The sequence below is a fragment of the Pteropus medius genome, unplaced genomic scaffold (genome assembly GCF_902729225.1).
Source record: "Pteropus medius unplaced genomic scaffold, Ma_sr-lr_union100, whole genome shotgun sequence".
NCBI lineage: Eukaryota > Metazoa > Chordata > Mammalia > Chiroptera > Pteropodidae > Pteropus > Pteropus medius.
Genome location: NW_024350926.1, coordinates 4,096,530 through 4,116,698, shown reverse-complemented (window position 1 = coordinate 4,116,698; position 20,169 = coordinate 4,096,530). Strand labels below are relative to the sequence as shown.

General features: G+C 41.3%; 1 protein-coding gene across 3 annotated transcripts in view; it reads left to right on the top strand.

Moving 5' to 3' along the window:
* SLCO5A1 (solute carrier organic anion transporter family member 5A1) overlaps positions 1-19,243 on the top strand; it is a 108,874-nt gene extending 89,631 nt beyond the window's left edge. For all 3 annotated transcript variants that reach the window (XM_039841827.1, XM_039841823.1, XM_039841824.1), the window contains 4 exons: positions 10,771-10,930; positions 12,529-12,770; positions 14,754-14,818; positions 17,559-19,243. In XM_039841827.1, coding sequence (XP_039697761.1) covers positions 10,771-10,930; positions 12,529-12,770; positions 14,754-14,818; positions 17,559-18,016 — 925 coding nt within the window. In that variant the 3' untranslated portion in view covers positions 18,017-19,243. The remainder of the gene's footprint in view (positions 1-10,770; positions 10,931-12,528; positions 12,771-14,753; positions 14,819-17,558) is intronic.
* Positions 19,244-20,169: the final 926 nt, after the last annotated feature.

The window sequence follows — 20,169 nt, the reverse complement described above, 5'->3', positions numbered from 1 at the left end:
ATAGTGGTTAGACATTTATGTAATTTACAAAGCAACCCTCTCCCCCAATTAGTCTAGTGCACTATACTTGTTTATTACCATATTATTGACTGTGTTCCCTATGCTGTATTTTATATGCCCATGGCTATTTTGTAACTACCAATTTGTATATCTTAATTCTATCACCTTTTTTCCCTGAACCCCCCAATCTCCCCCCACATCACAAATCCCAGTTTGTTTTCTGTGTCTAGGAGTCTGTTTCTGTTTTGTTTGTTTGTTTGTTTTGTTCTTTAGATTCCACATGTAAGTGAGATCATTGGTCTTTGTCTTTCTCAGTCTGACTTATTTCACGTAGCATAATGCCCTCTAGGTCCACCCACGCTGTTGCAAATAGCGAGATTTCATTCCCCTCACTCTTTATCATATTACGCCTTCTTAGTTTCCTCTTAGTACTTAACCCCTATCCAAACTTATCTTTTTAAATTATTTGCTTTGCTCTTGTCTCTAAAATATGAGCATCTTGAGAACAGTTACTAGCTGTCTCCATGATAGTTGTATCCCCACCATCCCAAACAAAGCGTGATGTTTGTCGCATGAATGAATGAACAGACGAATGAGATCTTGGCACAGGGGTTTGTTCATTCATTGTATTAGGCACTCTCTGAACCCTCTTAATCTAACGTGTATGTTTGTCTCTTTTTTATCCCAGGAAATTTCTCTGCCATAGCTTTGTCCGTTCTCTCGTCTTTGTTTTTTGTATGTTCTGCAGGATTCCTGCTATTCAGATGTTAGAACGTGTAGACTGGTTGTCTCTGTGTTTAATTTATTCTGTTTTTCTTTTTGCTATGAGAGATTTTTCCAAACCTTGTTCTCTCTTTTTCGTGCACATTTTTTATTTTGAGGAAACTTTTTTTCCTTTGTTGTATTGAGTGTTCCCTTTTCATAACATCTGATGTTTTAGGGAACAAGATCTTTATAGATCGCTAAGTGTATGTAATTAGAAATTTTTTTTTTTTACTTTATTTCTATGCCTTACATTTTATCGTTTGATTGTAAAGGTCAATTTCTTTGTTTATTTATTTTGGGCTTTATAGGTTGACGACACTCAGTCTAACATCTCTCAGGTTATGTGCCCCAAATAGAAGAATGAAAAAGTTTTACTGAGTTGTCAACATCTACAGTAGAAGCTTGGTTTAAAAAATGTCTTCCAAGCCCTCTAGAACAGAGCTTTCTGATGAATTTCTAGGCTCTTAGTCAGGGATGGAGGTGGGCGCAGAGAGGCGGATGGAGGCACACGGTGACGCAGTTTTCTGTCCCTCTGAGCTCTAGTACGTCTGTTGTTTTCACTGTCACCTTCTCTTTTGTCCCCTGTCACCTCTGCTGAGTTTCACCACAGAGCTGTGTGGAGGTTCCACGGGGTCAGCCGGCTCCTCTCCCACATGGCATCTGCTCATGTCACACAAACGTATGCCTAGCCACGTGCTCTTTTCACGAAGTCTGCTGTCATTCTTTCCATTCCTCTTTGCTAGTTTATTTCTTTTAATCTGCCTTTTATGTTAAGTGCTTTCTCAGATGGGACGGAAAGCAGACTCAGTGGTTTATTAGCTTTGAGACTGCAAGTCGCCTCAAGACTTTTAAATCCCTTGCTTAACACCACGTCCGTCTTGCCAATACTGAATCGGCTGAATCCGGGCTCCCCAGTGTGACTGGGCAAAAGTTATATAATTGTGCTGATTGGCTCCATTACGAATTTATGAGTTCCAATCTTAGCAGGCCCTCATCTTTGCTGAGAATCCATTTCCTTGGCCGTAGTTAGCTTCCTTTCCTATGCCCCATGATGGTTGTTCCATTTTTTAAAAATCCTTTCTTCAGGTTTTTACCCTAGTCTTGTTTTTCTTATTGTACAACCTCGTATTCTACATTATTGAGTTATCAGAGATCCCAAGAATGAATTCCTTGAACTTCTTTTCCCCTGTCTCCTCCATCTCTTTTGTCAAAAATCGTGTTATTTTTAAAGGCAAGTGCTAGTGCCATCGTTTTCTAGCTGTGTGACCTCGCAAAAAAAAAAAAAAATGACCTTATATTGTTGAGTCATACTTTTCTCATGTGTAAAAACAGTGCTAATGTGAATCACACCTGCTTGTAAGCATAATTAAAGTAAAACAGGTGTAGCTGAAAAGTTAAAATACTGCAGAGAGTAGAAAATAAAAATTGATGCCTCTTCCCCCATCCTCAACCTCCAATGTGAAGCATCCAAATATTTAAACAAATGTTTCTAACCTTGATTTTGAGGGAAGGTTTCTGGTATTTCCTAGCACAGAGTCTAGCACTTAGTATATGCTGAAAAAAAGCTAGTTTCTTGTCTCAATTCCCTTCCCTTCTAGATCATGCCAAGCAGCTCTTTTTCTTCCTTGAGAGATGAGTGAATGTCTGCCATCTACCTCTGCCCAGGGATGTTACTCATAGTGACGCTGAAACTAGTAAGAACTTGATGTAAATAACACTCGAATTGTCTAAATCCATGAGTTCTGATACACTGCTTCTCATTTAATTGTATTCAACCAAGAAAAACTCGGTTAGGAATGCTGCAAGATTCCAATCGTGCTAGTATTTGCAGCCTGACTTCAGTGAAGTTTATAAATGAACAAAACCCAGTTTTCTTGGAGAATTTCTCCGGCTCCCTAAATACTTCTAGGAAGATAGTCTAAAACGGAATTACTATAAACACTTTTGGGTGGTCCAGCTGCACAGGCGTTTCATTTTTAGAGTAGCAGTTACCTTTGTGTGAAAAATAATGGACCCTTTCTCCGATCAGGGCGTGGGCTACGGGTCAGCTTCTTCTTGCTCCCTTGGCTGAGTGTTCTTGTGCTCATCACTGTGTGGTTGGCCCGCCCAATACAAACTGTTTCTTGTTCTGCATAATTTTGAGACTGTGCATGTGCACCCGCCCCCGACACACACCCATTTAAGCCATTAAAGAGATTGCTGAAGAGAGTGGCCGTGAAGAGAGGAGCTTTAGTTAGGCATTTGTTTGCCTCAGGTGTGGTGATTGGCACTTAATATGTGTATTTTATATCTAATGCTTACGCTGTCACTCTACTGAAATGTTGAAATATCACCCGCTTGTTTCAATTAAAGAAACAGACTTAGTGATTAAGTGATTTGCCCAAAGTCATTAGTTAATAAGGAGTGGAACCGAATCGAGCCCAGATTATCTATTTCAAAGTCTGTTGTTCTTTCTGAATACTGCAGTGAAGCGCTATTTTAAATTTTGATTTCCATACAGGCACACACCTAAGTGCACACACCACCCCCTTACTGAGAGAGCGGTAGAGAAGATAGAGAACGAATCCGTTCTTTCCAGTAGTGCCCTGTTTTCTAATATTTTGGTACAGCTGAGTTCCAGGCACAAGGCCAAGTGGTCTGTACACCGACTGCCTTTGATCTGCAGCTCTCATGTCTGCCCGTCCAGATTTTACCGTAGGCTTGCCACGCACTAGCTGTGTGAGTGTGGGCAAATTATTTGACCTTTCTGTGCCTGGTTGCCACATCCTTCAGGTGAAGATACTGATAATATCTGTCTTGTTGAAGGACTGTAAGGATCGAATAGGATCCTTGGCAAATTCCTTAACCACTCTGTGCCTTAACTTCCTCATCGTTTAGGTGGGTTAAACATAATACTGATTTCTTAGAATTATAGAGAGGACAGAATGGGATTAAACCCCATAAATAATTAGCAACCGATAACTATTCAATAACATTTTTCTCATTTTAATTGTGAGGTGAAAGAGGTTCAGAGGGATTAAATAACCTCCTTAAAGTCACACGACTAGAAAATGATAGAACTAGGATTTGCACTCAGGTTTCTCTGATTCTGAATGCAGTTCTTTTGATTATTAAACTATTCTGAAAGAATAAAAAGAACACAAAGAAGAAAGTATAATGTACAAGCCAACTCCATTTATTGAAGTTCGTATGAGGAACTCCAGGTTTAGCGGCGTGATGAATTTTCCAACAATAAGGGACTTAGTGATTGACGCATCTTCAGATCAGCATCAAATACTCAAGAGGTGGTGCCTGGGATGGAGTTGGGAAGTTTTAGAAAGATGAACTTTCCTTTTAATCTGAATCAGAGTCACCATCTTTTTGTACAATGAACCGGATGTGTGATTAGTGGTTTCTAAAAAATTTAGATTTGATAGCCATGATGTGGAACCGACCTAAATGTTCATCAGCAGATACATAAATAAAATACATATAAATAAAAATGTGATATATACATTTTTAATAAATAAAATGTGATATATACATACAATCAAATACTATTCGGCCTTACAAAGAAGGAGATTTTATAAGACATGACAATGTTGATGCACCTTGAGGACCTTATGCTAAGTGAAATAAGCCAGCCACAGAAAGACAAACACGACGTGATTCTACTTACGCGAGGTATCTAAAATAATTGAATTCCTAGAATCAAAGAGTGGAATGCTGGTTGCCAGGGGCCAGGGTAAGGGGAGTGTGAAGTTACTGATCAACTGGCACAAACTTTTGGTGAAGCAAGATGAATCAGCTCTAGCGATCTGCGGCTTAACATTGTACTATAGTCACGACACTGTATTGTACGCTTAACATTTTTTTTAAGAGGATAGATCTCATGTAAAGTGTTCTAACCACAGTAAAATAAAAATAAAAAAACCCTTCAGATCTGAGGATCTGATGCTTTTTTGTTATGAAAGATCCTAGGAGCTCTAGCTAAATATCCTGGCCCATTTCCAACTGAAGTAATTACGTTCCCAGCACCCACAATTTCCCTGCAATTTTAATTAGGAAATGTGTTTTTCTTCCTCTCTGTGTCTGCTGAACTGTATTTCACACAGGTGTATGCTAATCATCTTGCTGCCCAACAGCCAGGATTTATGGTGAAAACTGTGGCTTAACTAATACTTAATATAAGCACATTTCATAATGTGAGTTATTACTTCAAATAATTTCTTTAAATGGGGTTAAATCTGATGTTCATGTACAGAATTTTTTACCAGTACTAAGTCTTGTTAAATCATTTAACACTCTTAGATTTATTATCTTTCATTTATCAAGTGTCATCTCTTTGAACTTAAACTGAAATCTATTATATCATCTTCTGGTTTTGTAACTTGAGCTACTGGGCCAGAACTTTTTCAGGGATGGTTTCTTGAGCTTTGCAATGATGGAAAAGCCTTTTCTTTGTTATCTGTGTTCAGCAGTGAATGTTGGACCGAGTGATCCACCCACTTCCACGTGGCTCCAAAATCTCAGAGGTCGGGATTTTCCTGAAGTCATTCCTCTCAGTATAGTTTTATCGTCTCAAAGTGCTAAGATTATAGAAATTAAAAACATATTGTCTGTTAATTCATACCTTGCCTCAGCTTCACACAGATGCATTTTATTTTCTTGTCGCCACTTCTGGTCTTGCCTTTCTGCCACATGGAGTATTTAAATAGTAGGCTACCACCAGCCCTTCATCTGACTAGCGTTTCTGGCCAGATCACTTCTAAATCCTCTAGTTAACCTGTCCCTCTCCGCATCTGTGTGTCACAGACAGCTTAAGCTACTGAAGTTTTTTTCTTCCACTGTTTAAATCTTTTGGCACCATTTAAAATCTTTTATTTATTATAGACATTACTCATTTTAAAGGAAGTTTCTGAAAAGGAGGCAGAAAGTTTACTTAAAGGATCTGGCGTTTCTGGATTATCCTAGTTACTTTTATTAATAGGCTTGGAGTTCATTTCTAGCTGTGAGTATGTGATTCCATCTATTGGGAGACACAAATAAAATTTGTTTCATTTTAAAAGTAGCAGGGGGTTATGAAATATAAGCAAATTTAATTTTGTAACCAAGATCTAAACAAGTCCACATGAAGTCTATGAAACTATGTAATATCTGCTTAAATGTAGTAAGACTTTTTATTTCAAAAGCACTTATGATCTTATTAAGCTAAGGACCAAATTTATAATTCCATAACCTTGTATTAACATAGTCAATGGAAAATGTTCATCATGAAATGTTAGCAGAAAATAAAATAGAATTTAGAACTCTATGTAAAATCCTGATAACAATCTGTTATTAATGTTAACCTATATGCATATTGAAAAAAGACCAGCAGGCAATATACTCAAAGCATAATAGAGGATAGTCCTGGATGATAGCATTATGTGTGAGCTTAATTTAATTTTTCAGTCCTTTAGTATTTTCCAGATTTTCTACAATTACTAACAAATAAAAGTATTTCAAAAATACTGTATAAGGGATACATCATTTTATAAAAAATGATTCCGGATTTAAAGAGATGGTTTGTATCAGTTGTAGGTTATTATATGCAAATTTCAAGTTATACCTGGTTCAAATTCGTTGGCTACACAGATTAAGGAAGCTTTAACAATAAAAATAATGATGGGATACAGTAATCACAACTTTGATGAAATAGTCCTCTAGCGAGCCTGCGCTAGTCCATGTGTCATCACATACACCCCTTTGCCGATTATCCTTGCTCTCCTCTCATGTAGGCAGGATGGGTGTTCATAGCCATAGACTAAAACTTCGACCAAAGCCATACAGCTATGAAATGGCAATCTTGAAACTAGATACCCGTCTAGTTCTTTCCCCACCATCCTCTGTAGGAGTAAATTAGAACATCACTTCTTCCTTTTTGAAAAAAAAAAAGAGCACGATAAAGGCTTTTTAATCTTCATATTTGTGATTGTTATTGTTTTTTGTTAATGCTTCTGCCACGCGTGGATAACGAAAGCTCACCCGTGTCCTAGTACCTACATTGTGCCAGGCACCACTGGAAACACATTAACTCATCTAATCCTCCCAACGATCACCTGAGAGAGACTTTATGGTCTCAGACCTACAAATGCGAACTCTCTTTAGATTCGTTCGCAGCGTTATGAATCGTAGACATGGAATTGAACCCAGCTCTTTCCGACTCTAAGTCTTGGGCACAATGACAGCTGAGAGCCATGAAAGCTGCACTACAGCTCTCTCTAGGAAGACGGAGGCAGCGGATGAGCCGCCCAGAAGATTCTTGCTAGAGAAAGCAAAACTATGGCCACGTACACAAAGCTGTCTTGCTAGTGCAGTGTACACGCTCCAGAGACTGGTGTAACTGGGTTTAAACACATCTCTGATTCTTACTAGCTGTGTGCACTTTAGCAATGCTTATCTTCTCAAATTTCCAATTTCCTCATATGAAACACGGAGGCTCAGTAATAATAACTGTAATTCTCATGAGGAATAAATGAGGTAACTTATTTCTGGAGTAAAAATAGGGCTCTGCTAGTGTTAGTTTTAATGATAATGATGGTGATAAAAAATAATAATTATAAGCCTGAAGTTGCATAGCTATATATAGTCAAAGAAGGATTTTAATATGAAGCCAAGAATTTAAGCAGAATTGAAAGGAAACATTTTAATTAAAATCTTATTGAAAACTGAGTTAAATCGATAAAGGTTAAGAAATTGTGAGAAAGATACCAGTTTTTTATAGTTGGTAAGTATATTTTGCTAAAAAGATTTTTTTATGTGTGAATCATAGTCTTTTAATCCATGTGGTTTGACCATAAGACGCATAGATTTCTACTTGTCATGTCTTTTAATAGGGAGAAACTTAAGAGGAAGCAAAAAGGTTAAGGTGCTCCTCTTTGATTTATGGAGACCAGTAGACATATCGGATCGGAAGTTAAAGAGTTCTTTAGGTCTTGAGGTGGAACGAAGTGACATAATGTGTGTATGTGCATGTGTGTGGTTTGAGAGCAACTGTGTCCTTACATACCCAGCTGTAATGGCCACGTGGCAGAGATTTTTACTTATGTTAAACCACTATCTGCTTTACCATTGTATATGACTTTACATAAATGTTGATCCTTAAGTAATTAATTTAATTAAGATCGGGCAGCAAGCTTGCTCTCGTTCCCCTTTTTGTTGTCTCCCCATGGCTGGCATTCTTGAAGCCTCAGTGATTGTGGGACACGTCATTATATCTGCCATAGATTCCTATTCTTTAAAAAAAGTTGTACTAGATCATCTCAGAGACCTCTCCCATCTCTCTAATTCTATAATGCCATGATTTTTATGGTAAGAGATCATGGATGACTCTCAGGCTTGCAGCTCGAACCATGCAGTTACAAGGCATTTATTAGTGAGACCTTGTTCCTTGGAGGAATTCACACTTACAGTGACTCTGAGTTAACATGAGCCTCTTATTTGGAAGGCTAACTTGTCAAAAACGCTTTTGTTTATTGGAAAGGGTGATGCACAGTCCCTTTACACAAGGATAAGCTCATTATATAGCTGCTCTTATGCATTGTATGCCCCCATGATGGGTTCACTTCAGGCTAAGGAGAGGTTGCTTCGTGCTACTCAGGTTTAAATACTTGCATTGTTATTGTATTCAGTCTGTTTTCTGGAGAGCGAGTGATGATAAAGCAAGTCATAATTATTCTTTAAAATTATTTTTTTTTTCAGCACAGGGATTAACCATCTTGGCATCTTTATTTTTTGTGCCAGTATAGCCTTTTTCCCTCCTGACATTTTTGTGAATGCCCAACAAATATAACTGCTAGTTATATTTGTTGCCTGTTTTGATTTCTTATAGCTTTTCGTGTTGTATTGTTTCTTCGTATCAGACACCATGATTGCATGAGAAAAGCAGACACACCCGAGGATGACCTGGGACTGTGCCTTTGTTTCTGGAGCTCAGGAAAGCTTCGCCTTCCTGTTACCAGTTTTGAGCGTCTGTTGATATTACCTTTAGGCTCTTTTCTATTGAGTAAAGGAGGGGTGTTTGGAATCCGTGGCTGTTATAAATGAACACAAAGCATGTGGCTAATAAGAAATTCCTCGTAACTTCCAAATAGCAACTGTAATAAGCATATGTTTACATTTGAAGCCTGTCATTTTTAGTGACTAAGCATGCAGGAATCTAAAAGCCCTTTTATTTGGTCATGGCTTGCATTTAGTTCTTGAGGAACTAGTGAAGAGAATACTAATGCACACAGAATGCTTTTCACATGGTACCAGTTCACCCAGCACTGGTCAGCTTCAGGGTGAATCATCTGGCCTCCCTGGACCTCCATTTTGTCGTCTGTGGAATGTGGTGGTGGGTCTAGAACAGGGTTTCTCAGCCCCAGCACTACTGAGACTTGGGTCAGTTCATTCTTTATTGTGGGAGAGGAGCCGTTCTGTATATCGTGTGATATTTAGAGGCATCCCTGGTCTCTACCCACTAGCTGCCAGTAGTACACCCTCAGTTGTGACAAACAAAAATGTCTCCTGACATTGCCAAATGTCACCTGGAGCGGGGCCCAGGGGCCACAAGGAATTAACTGTGGTCTCAAATCACATTTTCGAAGGTATATTTAAAAGTTAAAATTGTAAGACTCTAAGAGTTTGTAAGCATAATAATTATCAGTTTCTTATGATAAAATTTCTTCTGTAGAGTGACATATATGAAGAACAGAGTTTATTTTGCTTTTGCCTTTTTTGAAATGTTTCTTGATAAGGTTTAAATATTGTATAATTCTGTTCCTTCCATTAATATTTGAGGACTCAGTTATCAAAGTGTGAAACAGGCCACAGGCGAAAAGCCTTTGAACAAACAAAACTTCATGTTTATAGATTAATACAACATATGGTTGGGATGGGCCAGCTGCTGGATGAGTGGTGATTCAACATAGTCATTAAATATAAGTCGTGGCATAGAACAGACATTCCAAAATACTTGTCGAATGCGTGGCTGGTGAGTAGATAGGCAGATCTGCTGTTGCTAACTCCTGTGACTTTAGGAACAGTATTTCATCAGCGACAGCTACAAATGGTGGACACAAAAGCAGGCGAAAGCGGTCACGGGGTGCGAGCACAACAGAGCCCCTCTCGCTCTTCCGCAGGTCTCCTATGGGTGCCTGACGGCTTCTGTTCTTTCATAGCTGTTTCCTTACACTTCTCTCCACAGCCCTGTATTCTGACTTGCCTTCCCCTCCCCACCCCCCGCCCTTTTATATTTGTTACCCAGATCGATTTTAGAGCTTTTGTATTCTATTATTTTTGTTTTTGTAAATCAGACACCATGATCTCATGAGAAAACAAAACCCACCACGTTTAACCGAATCCACATCTGGGCACTGTTGAGCGGGGAGGACTGTTTAATTTTTTTTCTCGGGTCAGATTAGGGATATGATTCCTGATCTTCGAAAATCACTTCCTTTGGATTTTCTAGAGTCTCGTGTCTTTCTTTGGTAATTTGTTCTAGAACAAGGAAAGGTTTTGGTCGGAGGAACCTGTGTTGGCAACTGCGGTTGACAGGTTCTGTAGTTATGCCCTCATAACGATGTGGTTGATTTGGCCCCCCAAAATATTTCCTCCGTTTTACAGATAAAGACACCGAGGCCCAGATTTGCTGAGAAACAGAACCGAGCGGCTGCAGTTAGTAGTTACACAAGGGTTAGAACGGCTGAGCCCAGATGTGGAGACGAGCTCCATGGCGCCAAGGTGGAGGGTGGGATCGAGGCAGGACAGATATTTTGGTACAAAAGCGTTGCATCTGTGGTGCCAGAAAACTGTGACACTTTTCTTTATGTTTTGTTTTGAAGTCATACAAATAAGTATCCAGGACAGCTGCTCGGCAGCACCATAGGTTTGATTTAATGGGGATATCTCCTCCAAAAGGAGCAGATCATGTGATATCAAGAACTTCCCTCTTAGTTTTATTTTAGTAAACGTCACTTGAGACCTGCCTCTTTTCTCTCTTAGGCCTTCCCTCACCATGCCTCACAGGAACCTGACCGGAAGCTGCAATGTCAACTGTGGTTGTAAAATACACGAGTATGAGCCAGTCTGTGGATCGGATGGGATTACGTACTTTAACCCCTGTCTGGCTGGCTGCATTACCAGTGGTAACCTCAGCACTGGGGTGAGTACGTTTCACAAGTCCCTGTATTGCTGTTCATCCAACATCCCGTGACAAGGACGTGTTAGAATTCAGACTTCACACGACTTCAGAAACACACGACTTCAGTCTCTCTTTTCACGAAACTTCAAATAACCTACGAAAGAAACCTGTGACAAAAGCCCCGAGGAAAGAAAATTATGCGATACCTTCATCTTTTCCTGGGGGTGATGGGAGTGTTTGGGTGCAGCCATTCGCATTTGGTGCCAGCTCAGTGAAACTCGATAAGCTTGAGTGCTGGGCCTCTCATCTGTTACTCTGACAGGGCCCCTGTGATAGAGTTGAAGGTCAAGATGACCACGTTTGGTGCCGAGAGAGGACAATAGGAGTGTACCTCCCCTCATGAGAGCCTGTGAAGATGAGCAGTGCCATTATTCATAGATTATCAATTCAGATTTTTTTTTTTTAGCTTTCAGAATAAAGATATTTCTGTCAGTTCAGTTCAAGAATAGGCTATTTTGAGAATTCCCTTCCCCGTGAATTATAAATAGGCTGTAATACTGTGGGGGAAGTTTTTCATATTCTACTCAGTTCCTTATTGAGTCTGGTTTCATTCTTTGCATAAAAACAGGTTGTAGGAGGCTGCAGAAAGGTCAAGCTGCACTTCCTTGTTCTGTGCAGGTGGTCAGGGATTACACCGTTGACTGCATGTGTCCTGGAATGTCATATTTGACTTCTGAGTTTCAAACTAGAGTGATTGAGAATTCCTGCTGCCTGCTCCCTGTTATATAATAGGTGCGCTCCAGTGTGTGACCAAGTCGAAAGGGATGACAAGATCTGTTCTTCTCCGGGGCTAAGTCCTTCCCTAGAAATGACCGAGAGTCCTCTGGTGCACGGCCGTCATTCTTAAAAAGAGGCCAGTAGCCCTCGGAGCCCCGACAGCTGAACAGTGCCCCCATCTTCGTATTTGTTCCAACGGCCTCTCTAAGTGACTGAGAAGTCACAGTGTCAGTGAGTTCAGCTGATGTCCAGTGAGGAAAAGCAACATGATAGGCAGGAAGCTTAATGGGCTGTTTCCCTGAAACACCTTTTCAGTTCCTTAAATTAGCTGGTTTCAAACAAAACGGCCACTGCCATGTGCACTGCTCTTGGCACCGAAGGAACCACGGTTGCATCGCGAACGATCTGCATTTGTTTAACAGATAATTTACTTTAGGTCTCACTCTGCGTTCAGGGTTATGCTGGGTGCTCTGCTGAGCACAGATAAAGACAAGGCTCGGTTCCTCTTTTGAAAAGCCCGAGAGTTAGACAGCAGTTGAAGCAGCATTTAATTATGACTGAAAATGAGTACACGAAAGAGGAACGCTCTAGAACTGAGTGTTGGAAGCTTCTCAGAAAAGTTTAGGTTGAAACAGTTTTGACCAGTGGATTTTGGTATTGGACACTTTGTACCAGTTGGACGGATGCTTAGCAATGAGGAAGATACTTCCAAGTCAATCGTTTGCATGTTGTAAAATACTAGAGTTATTTGAGAGGATTTTAACTTAACTTTGTCTTAATATTCCTGTGCTGAATTTTGCTTTTGATTGGCATTCAACTGACCTTTATTACCTATCACTTAGATAAGGAATTACACGGAATGCACCTGTGTCCAAAGCCGGCAAGTCATCACCCCACCCACAGTGGGACAGCGCAGCCAGCTCCACGTGGTCATTGTCAAAACTTATCTCAACGAGAATGGCTATGCTGTGTCTGGGAAGTGCAAACGGACCTGTAATACCCTCATCCCGTTCTTAATTTTTCTTTTCATAGTCACCTTCATCACAGCATGTGCCCAGCCATCAGCCATCATAGTAACACTCAGGTGAGACGAGCGTTTCATTTCAAGGGGATGGGGGGTGATACACTCGGAATTGCCAGAATCCATATTTTAGGCCTAGGGACGGGTGTGGGAGGAAAGCAAAGCTAGATTGTGCAGGAGAGCACTCAGATGTTTGCCTGGCAGACGCAGGAGAAGTGAGTCTTCCCGTGTCAGAGAGGGAAAGGAAGGTCGTACCACTGCATGCTCCTCAGCTTCGTTCGGATGGGTTTTATTCTTGTCGTTTAGTGAAACATCTTTTGGGTGCCTTTGGTTCCCGAAGCCTCTGCCCTACAAGGTTCAACTTCAGGAGCCGAAAGCTGTCACTGTCACCGTGTTAGCTACAAGGAACCTGGCCCCAGAGGAGGCCAGAGTCATTTCGGTGAAGGTGCTACATTGTGCATACGGCAAAATATATTATCTCCAACCTTGTAGCTAGTTAATACCTCCAGGATCAGTGACAATCCATGCTGGGTCCTCAGTTCAAAATGCCGATTTCATTAATTTGACTATCATGTAAAATTTTGGAGTCGAACAAGAAAGGGCAGACTGCAAAACGTAACTGTTCAGTTGTTCGCATGGTGCTTTCTTTGTCGTATTATAGATCACGTTTGTGTTCTTTTGCTTATATGAGAATTTGGAAGTTATCTTAATGAAAATCCTATTAAAAATGTCGAAACTAGCACATTCAAATCAGACTGCGGTGGGCGAAGGAAGGAAGGGGACAGGGTGCTGGAGCAAGGGGAGCGCACCCACAGCAGCTCAGGGGGCTGGGGGTGCAGCGCGGGAAGGAGGGAGGGAAGGGAGTCAGTCCTTCTTCTAACCGTTGTCTCCTCCTTGGCTCCTCTCTGCCCCTGGCGGGAAGCACCTGCTGAGACATCATCCTTCGCAGGGCCTTGGGCTGCCGGCCTGCTTAGTCCGCACGTTCGGGCCTCCCTCCTGTGGGATGCTGAGTCAAATGTTTCCCCACCAGTTCGTTCTTGGACAGTTAAGATGACGGCGCAGGAAAGCCCCGCTGGCTTATTCAAGCCGTTCCTCCGTCAGGAGACACTTACGGAGTGGCAGCTATGTGTGTGGCATTGGACAAATGCTGTGAGAAAAGAGAGGGGTCGGGAATAGATGGCAAGGGCGCTGGGCTTTGGGAAGTTTGCATCCTCTGCCTAGAACCCTCTGGGTATGGAGCGGAAAGGATAAGGTGCTTCATCGTCTGAAAATATAGATCGTTCATAATCTGATTCCTTGAACTTTCATTCGACAGGAGATGTTAAACAATCCTCTTCTTTGAACTTTAATTCTACAAGAGACGTTAAATCACTGAGATAAAGGCTGCCCAGTTTATAGTGCTCGAATGTGGCAAATCACCAATTGGCTTGTAACCCAAAACTTCGGAAAAGGAGCCCTTTAATCTTCAGTAATTACAAAATCAATAGATTCCACTCGTCCCGCCATGTGAGAATTGCTTAGAACATAAGTTTTAGGAAAAGAAGAAACAATGAGATGGCCGAGAGAGATTCACTTTTTTTCCTTTAGATTTTGATGCAGGTCCTATATGTTTTTTGACTATACCTTTTAAAAAAACTTTTTTTTTCTCTATGCTTTTCCTTGAGAAATTACATAACTTTCAGTGTACACACCTACCCTTATGGAAAGCGCAGGCAACCAAAGGTAAAGTGCTATCTATCTTTAACAGAAGCCCAGTGAGAGCCGCCTCTATACCTTCAGCCATGGTCCTCTGGCCCTCGTGAGTATTTACACGGAAACAACAGCGTACATCAGAATTTCTCTCGCGTCTTCCCTGGGGAGACTTCTATTCACTATAGGCTGAGCCACCAGACGTCCTGCTGGGCTTGCGTTAGCTAATTCTGGGGAACCAGCTACTTTGGCGGAGCATCTCTCGGGTCCCTGGCTCTGCGCTAAGCAGGTTTGATTTGACAGCCGTTTTCTTGAGGCCACCATTTCAAAGCGTTTCTTTCTTTCTCTTCACCTCAGGTCCGTGGAAGACGAGGAGAGACCTTTTGCGCTGGGGATGCAGTTCGTTCTACTGCGAACGCTTGGTATGTTCCTTGGTGTTCACGTGTGCCTCTTCGTTCCTCTTTGCGGATGGCAACTCCTCACTGTCCTTTAAAAAGGGCCAAGTCAGGTCATTCGTTACCATTGAATTAGGGAAGATTTTACCGGTTAGTGCTGAGGGCACGGCTGCCTCGTATTCTGATTTGAACTAAAAGCTGACAGTTCTGCCATTTGATGAAACAAAACAGAACTGACTTTAGGTCAGTTTCTTCTTCACTGTGAGCATAAACTTGGGCTAACTTCCCCAGAGGGTTTTGTACAGTAAGGAATATTGAACCAAGCAATCGTGAGGGGCTTATGATCCTGGCTTTTTGTCCCCGAATGCCTTTTTACCATCAAAGTGATGGGGATTGGTACTCACTTTATTGGTGAAAATTTCAATTCCTTGCTGCTTTCCAGTGATTTTATTGGAGTGGGGAAAGAGTGTACCTATCAAGCTTTCTGAGGAAAAGAAATAAGAATTCTAAAAAGAAAAAAGAAAGATCCCCAAATTGACATATGGGGACAGCCCTTTACTTATTAACAAGAGAACTCTTTAGTGCTGTGTCCATGTGGGAAGTCACAAAGTTCACTGGGGCATAAAGAATATCATTTCGATTTTTACAAACATGGCATCACCCTCTGATGTCTTGGGACAATGCGTGGAAAATAGCATGTGAAGTTGTCCATTTTCTTGATCAGTTTCAATGTATTTTTAATTGACTTCCTCGTCATCAGACATTTTTTTCTTTCTAAAGTGGCAGTCTGATTTTCTTCAGCTGTTATATTTCCCCCAGTAATCAGTCTCATTGTCTATAAGACAAAAAAAAATTTCTGATTCAAATGTTTTATTTCAGTTTTGAAGGGTGGAACATTTTTAAAATGGCATCATCTGACCCTTTGAAGCCTTAATCCTCTCTGGAATTCTCAATTTGTCATACGTTGTGGTTGATGGCCCAGTCTGAGAGTGAGCACTTTCCAGTGAGTCTCAGAGGCTTCTAGTTGCATTGAATGGGTGGCTTGTTTTTTGGTACCAATAAGACTTTACCGAAAGTACCATTTTTTCAAAGCCTGCTGGTTAAAGGAAATTCTGACAGACTTTTGATACAAGTAAGAAGCATGGCTTATACTTCTAGTTGAAAACTAAAAAGTTATTTTCAAAGAAGGGAATCTGCATAGCAAAGGGGTAGTCGAATAGGAGCAGAAAAAAATAGTACCTCCTTTTTCCTTGGCCTCTCTCTGATGCTGTGGAGTCGGGGCGATTGGATCTGGATGTGGAAGTAAAGGTTAACTGACGGATGCTCCAGCATCAGGAATATGTGGGAGGGAGAACATTTCAGGCATTTATTGTTTAATTCAATATTAACTCAAGTTTTACTGATAGTGAAAAAATGCACTTAGGCCAACAAACCAATTTCTATTTCCCCAAATTCCAAAGCAAAAAAGAGAATTTTAAGTATTTTAAAACTGTTAAATTTTAATGTCATGAATCTACCTCCTTTCATTTTATTTTATTTATTTTTTAAATTTTATTTTATTAGTTTCAGGTATTCAGTACATTGCTTAGACATTTATATAGTTTATAAAACGACCCCCCTAATTGCTCCTTCTCTCCTCTGGCTCTCTACCTAGCCATTCCATTACTGCTGACTACATTCCCTGTGCCGTGCTCCCATCCCCGTGACCTTTTAAATGAATAGAGCATATTTAAAAGTATATCACTCACAGCCTCCTGGGCTATTAGCCCATGTGTCCTCCCTCCTGTCCATTTTTCTTCTTCGCTTCCTCCCTGGCCCCCCCCATCATTCCCCTTCCATAAACTCTCATCGAGGTCCCATGGGCGTCCTATAGGTCCTTGGGATGCAAAGAATAAAAGGCATAGCCCTCGCCATCAAGGTGACAGGTTGGCAGATGTTTTAAATACTGTGTGACAGTCGAAAGAATGGAAGTCTATACAAAATGCAGGGAGAATACAGTGGCATTTGAGTGAGCCAGGAATTTAAAGGAGGGGTCGATATTTTCAGGGTGAACAAGTTGGGGATGGGGAGACATTTCAGTAAAGGGAGTAACATGTAATAAAGGAAGTCTGCTTGGGTAGACTTTCTTATGAGAGTAAAGAAATGCCTATATCATAGCCCTCAAATAAGCTGCTATGCATCACCGATGTTTCCTAAGCTTCAAAGATGAATTTTATGCCTTATTTATTTCCATACCCCAAGGACCTTTATAAAATTGCCATTTGATATGGTTTCTGAATTACAGTGGACCGTGCTTTCCTCATCCAATCCCTGAACCCACTAGAACTAAGTGTGTTGAATTCTAGTGGGCCGTAAAGAGTTCTATTAGAGCCTTTGATGACAAAATCTGATTTTAAAATAGTATTTAAGAACAAAATCTGATTTTTAAGTTTAAAAGGATCCCCTAGTTGCATTTTTAGCAATAGACATTGTGACGATCTTGAAAATCAATAACACATTCTGAGTTGCAAACTGGAAGGTCTGAAGTCTTTACAATTTAGTGAAGTTTTATAATAAATATATTTACAGTTTAGTGAACAGTTTTATAATAAATATATTATGATAGGATGCGACATATAGTTTAAAAAATTATGTCCCGCAAGGAAGCCACTTCCTCCCACTGGTTTCAGAGCACACAAAGCACTTTGCTAATCTATGAGCCTGTTTTCTTTTATGAGACGTGCTAAATATCTTTCTCTTTTCTTTTTTGCCCCCTCTACGCCTCTAGCATACATTCCTACTCCAATTTATTTCGGAGCAGTTATTGATACCACCTGTATGCTCTGGCAGCAGGAATGTGGGGTGCAAGGTTCTTGCTGGGAGTACAACGTGACATCATTTCGTTTTGTCTATTTCGGTTTGGCGGCTGGCCTCAAATTTGTTGGCTTTATTTTTATTTTTCTGGCCTGGTACTCCATTAAATACAAGGAGGATGCACTGCAGAGGCAGACGTGGAGAGAATACCCTCTGGGCACTGTGAGCGAGATGGTGGGCCACCCCGACAGTGCCAATAAGTACCCCCGGACTAGATCGTGCCCAGTTTTCAGCACCCAGGGAGAATTCCGCGAAGAGACTGGTCTGCAAAAAGGGATCCAATACACGGCACAGACCTACCCGGGGCCCTTCCCAGAAGCAATAAGTCCCTCCCCAGACCCGGGGCTGGAGGGGAGCCCCGCTGCCACGTAGCCGCCCTCCCGACGCTTGAACACAGAAGACTTTGGTTTTGTTGGTTGAGTTGAATATGGCGACTTGAGAAACACCCGTGCCTTCTTTTCTTTCTTTCCTTTTTTAACCTCTAAAGACACGATCTTCAGACCAACAAAACTCAGTATACACAGCCACTGTCGATTGAGGGCTGGATACCTCAACAAGACTGAGAGCCTTTCCCCGCCTTCTCTCCAAGAAGGAGTCGAGATAGATTCGTCACCATTTCTGCTGTGTTAATTTAACGCTCCCGCTCCAATATGGTAATAAGGCCGAGGCACATGGTTAACAGAATCACGGGAAGTGTAATGGTGGTGCCTGTCATTAGCATACGCTCCCAACAGAGGTGAACTTGACCGTGACTTTGCGCTTGCGAATCGAAGTTTTTAGATCTGAACACCTACTGTGAGTCCTGCTACAAAGCACAAATGAATTTGCCTCAACTATGCAATTTGATTGGGAACATGTAAGTGCAGCATGTTACTTTTGCTTTCAGAGGCTAAAGCAGATCCGTTTTTGAAAAGAGGAAGCAAAACTTTCCCTAAAGTACTGTTCATAGCATTTTAAGCCATAGCAGAGTTACAAATCAGGTAGAATTTTTCAGATGCTTCAAAGGAACCATATACATAAGTGTGATAAAGGAACAGCTACTTAATTTCAGGAGCCACGTTCTCTTTTTGTCTGTCTGCCCCACCGTAAGGTAGTTAAAGAGGCTGCTAAATCATAAATCTGACAGCTTGAATATAAACTCCAGTATTCCCTTATAAGGGGCTTTAAAACCAGTGTGCTAAACAATATGGCTAGCAACTGTAATTCGAGATGCATAATAAGGAAAGAAAGGCATGACTTTCTCATCCAAGAACATTGCTGCAGAAATTCTTTTAACCCTTAAGGGCCTCTGTAAGGGTAGCTAGGAATTGTAACCTTGACACTGAAAATAGTTGGAAAAATGAACTCCAGAGAAGATCGAGTCCCGCCCGATGATTTTAGTTATATGTCTGGTAACACTAGCAAATCTGTATTGGTCTCTTATGCACAGAGAATTGCTTTGGCTGCTACTGAAATTGAGTCATTAAACCAGGAAAGCTATACCTGTCATGTGAAAATCATGTTGAATATGGGAGGAGGGAGATCTGTGAGCCAGACCTAGACTATGACCCTAAGTGATGCTTGAAAAATATTTAAAATAAACTGGTCTGTCGTACTGAATCTTACTTTATCAGGTTTAGAATTATTTTACACCGCCCTTGGGCTCCTTCCTTCCGTGACCTTCTGGAAGTGCTCTGAGGGAGGACTTCTCTGTTCCTTTGGGTTCACGGTCCTTGATCCTTTCCAGTACTTCCCAGCACAGCACTTCGACTTAGTGATGCGCCGCACCAAATGCTTTCTACGCGGTTCGAGGCAGACGCCTCCTGTCAGCGCTGTGGACTGATGGCGAGTTAACTCATGCGATCTGGCTACCCAGAAAGGGAATCATGGCAACTCAGATTTAGGAGGGACTGTCAGGTCCAAATACCCACATCACCGTTTCTGCCAAGGAGCCTGTGCTTGTGTCGTGCTAATTTGGGAAACCATTTCCCTGGCTGGTTTCGTCTCTTGCACAGACGGAATGTGATTGACAGAACTGTCCTGTGATTCAGGCTTTTCGCTCTCCATCCTTGGCCCCGGTGGGGACGTGTGAATATTCCTGGGTCCAAGGTTGTTTTCTTCTCTACCTAGAAAGGACAGTAGTCAAATGGTTTTCTTGGTCACATGCAGTTTGTGGAGAGGGTTATTACTGTTCACCTGAATAATGTCGAATAATGGGTGGAGCCAGTGGTCTCGGTGACAAGGACTTCCCTTTGAGAAGTCTTGTTTGGCTAAGTCATAAGAACCATTGTTGCCTGTAATTATATTGGCGTCTGTCAAACTTTGGTCGGTGTGGTGCACGTCGGAGGTCTTTGGAGAATATTGTTGGTTAACCCAGTGTCGACTCTGAGGCCTTGGGGTCCCCTCTACCCTCTATGGGAAATCTGGATCCTTTCAAAGAGAAAGTTTCATTTTGTGTTGGAGCTAAAGATAGGTCAATTGGGGAGAGGGGGTGTTTTCTTAATTTCCCTCTGATCATTAAGAAATTGCACCGAGAGAATTTTGGT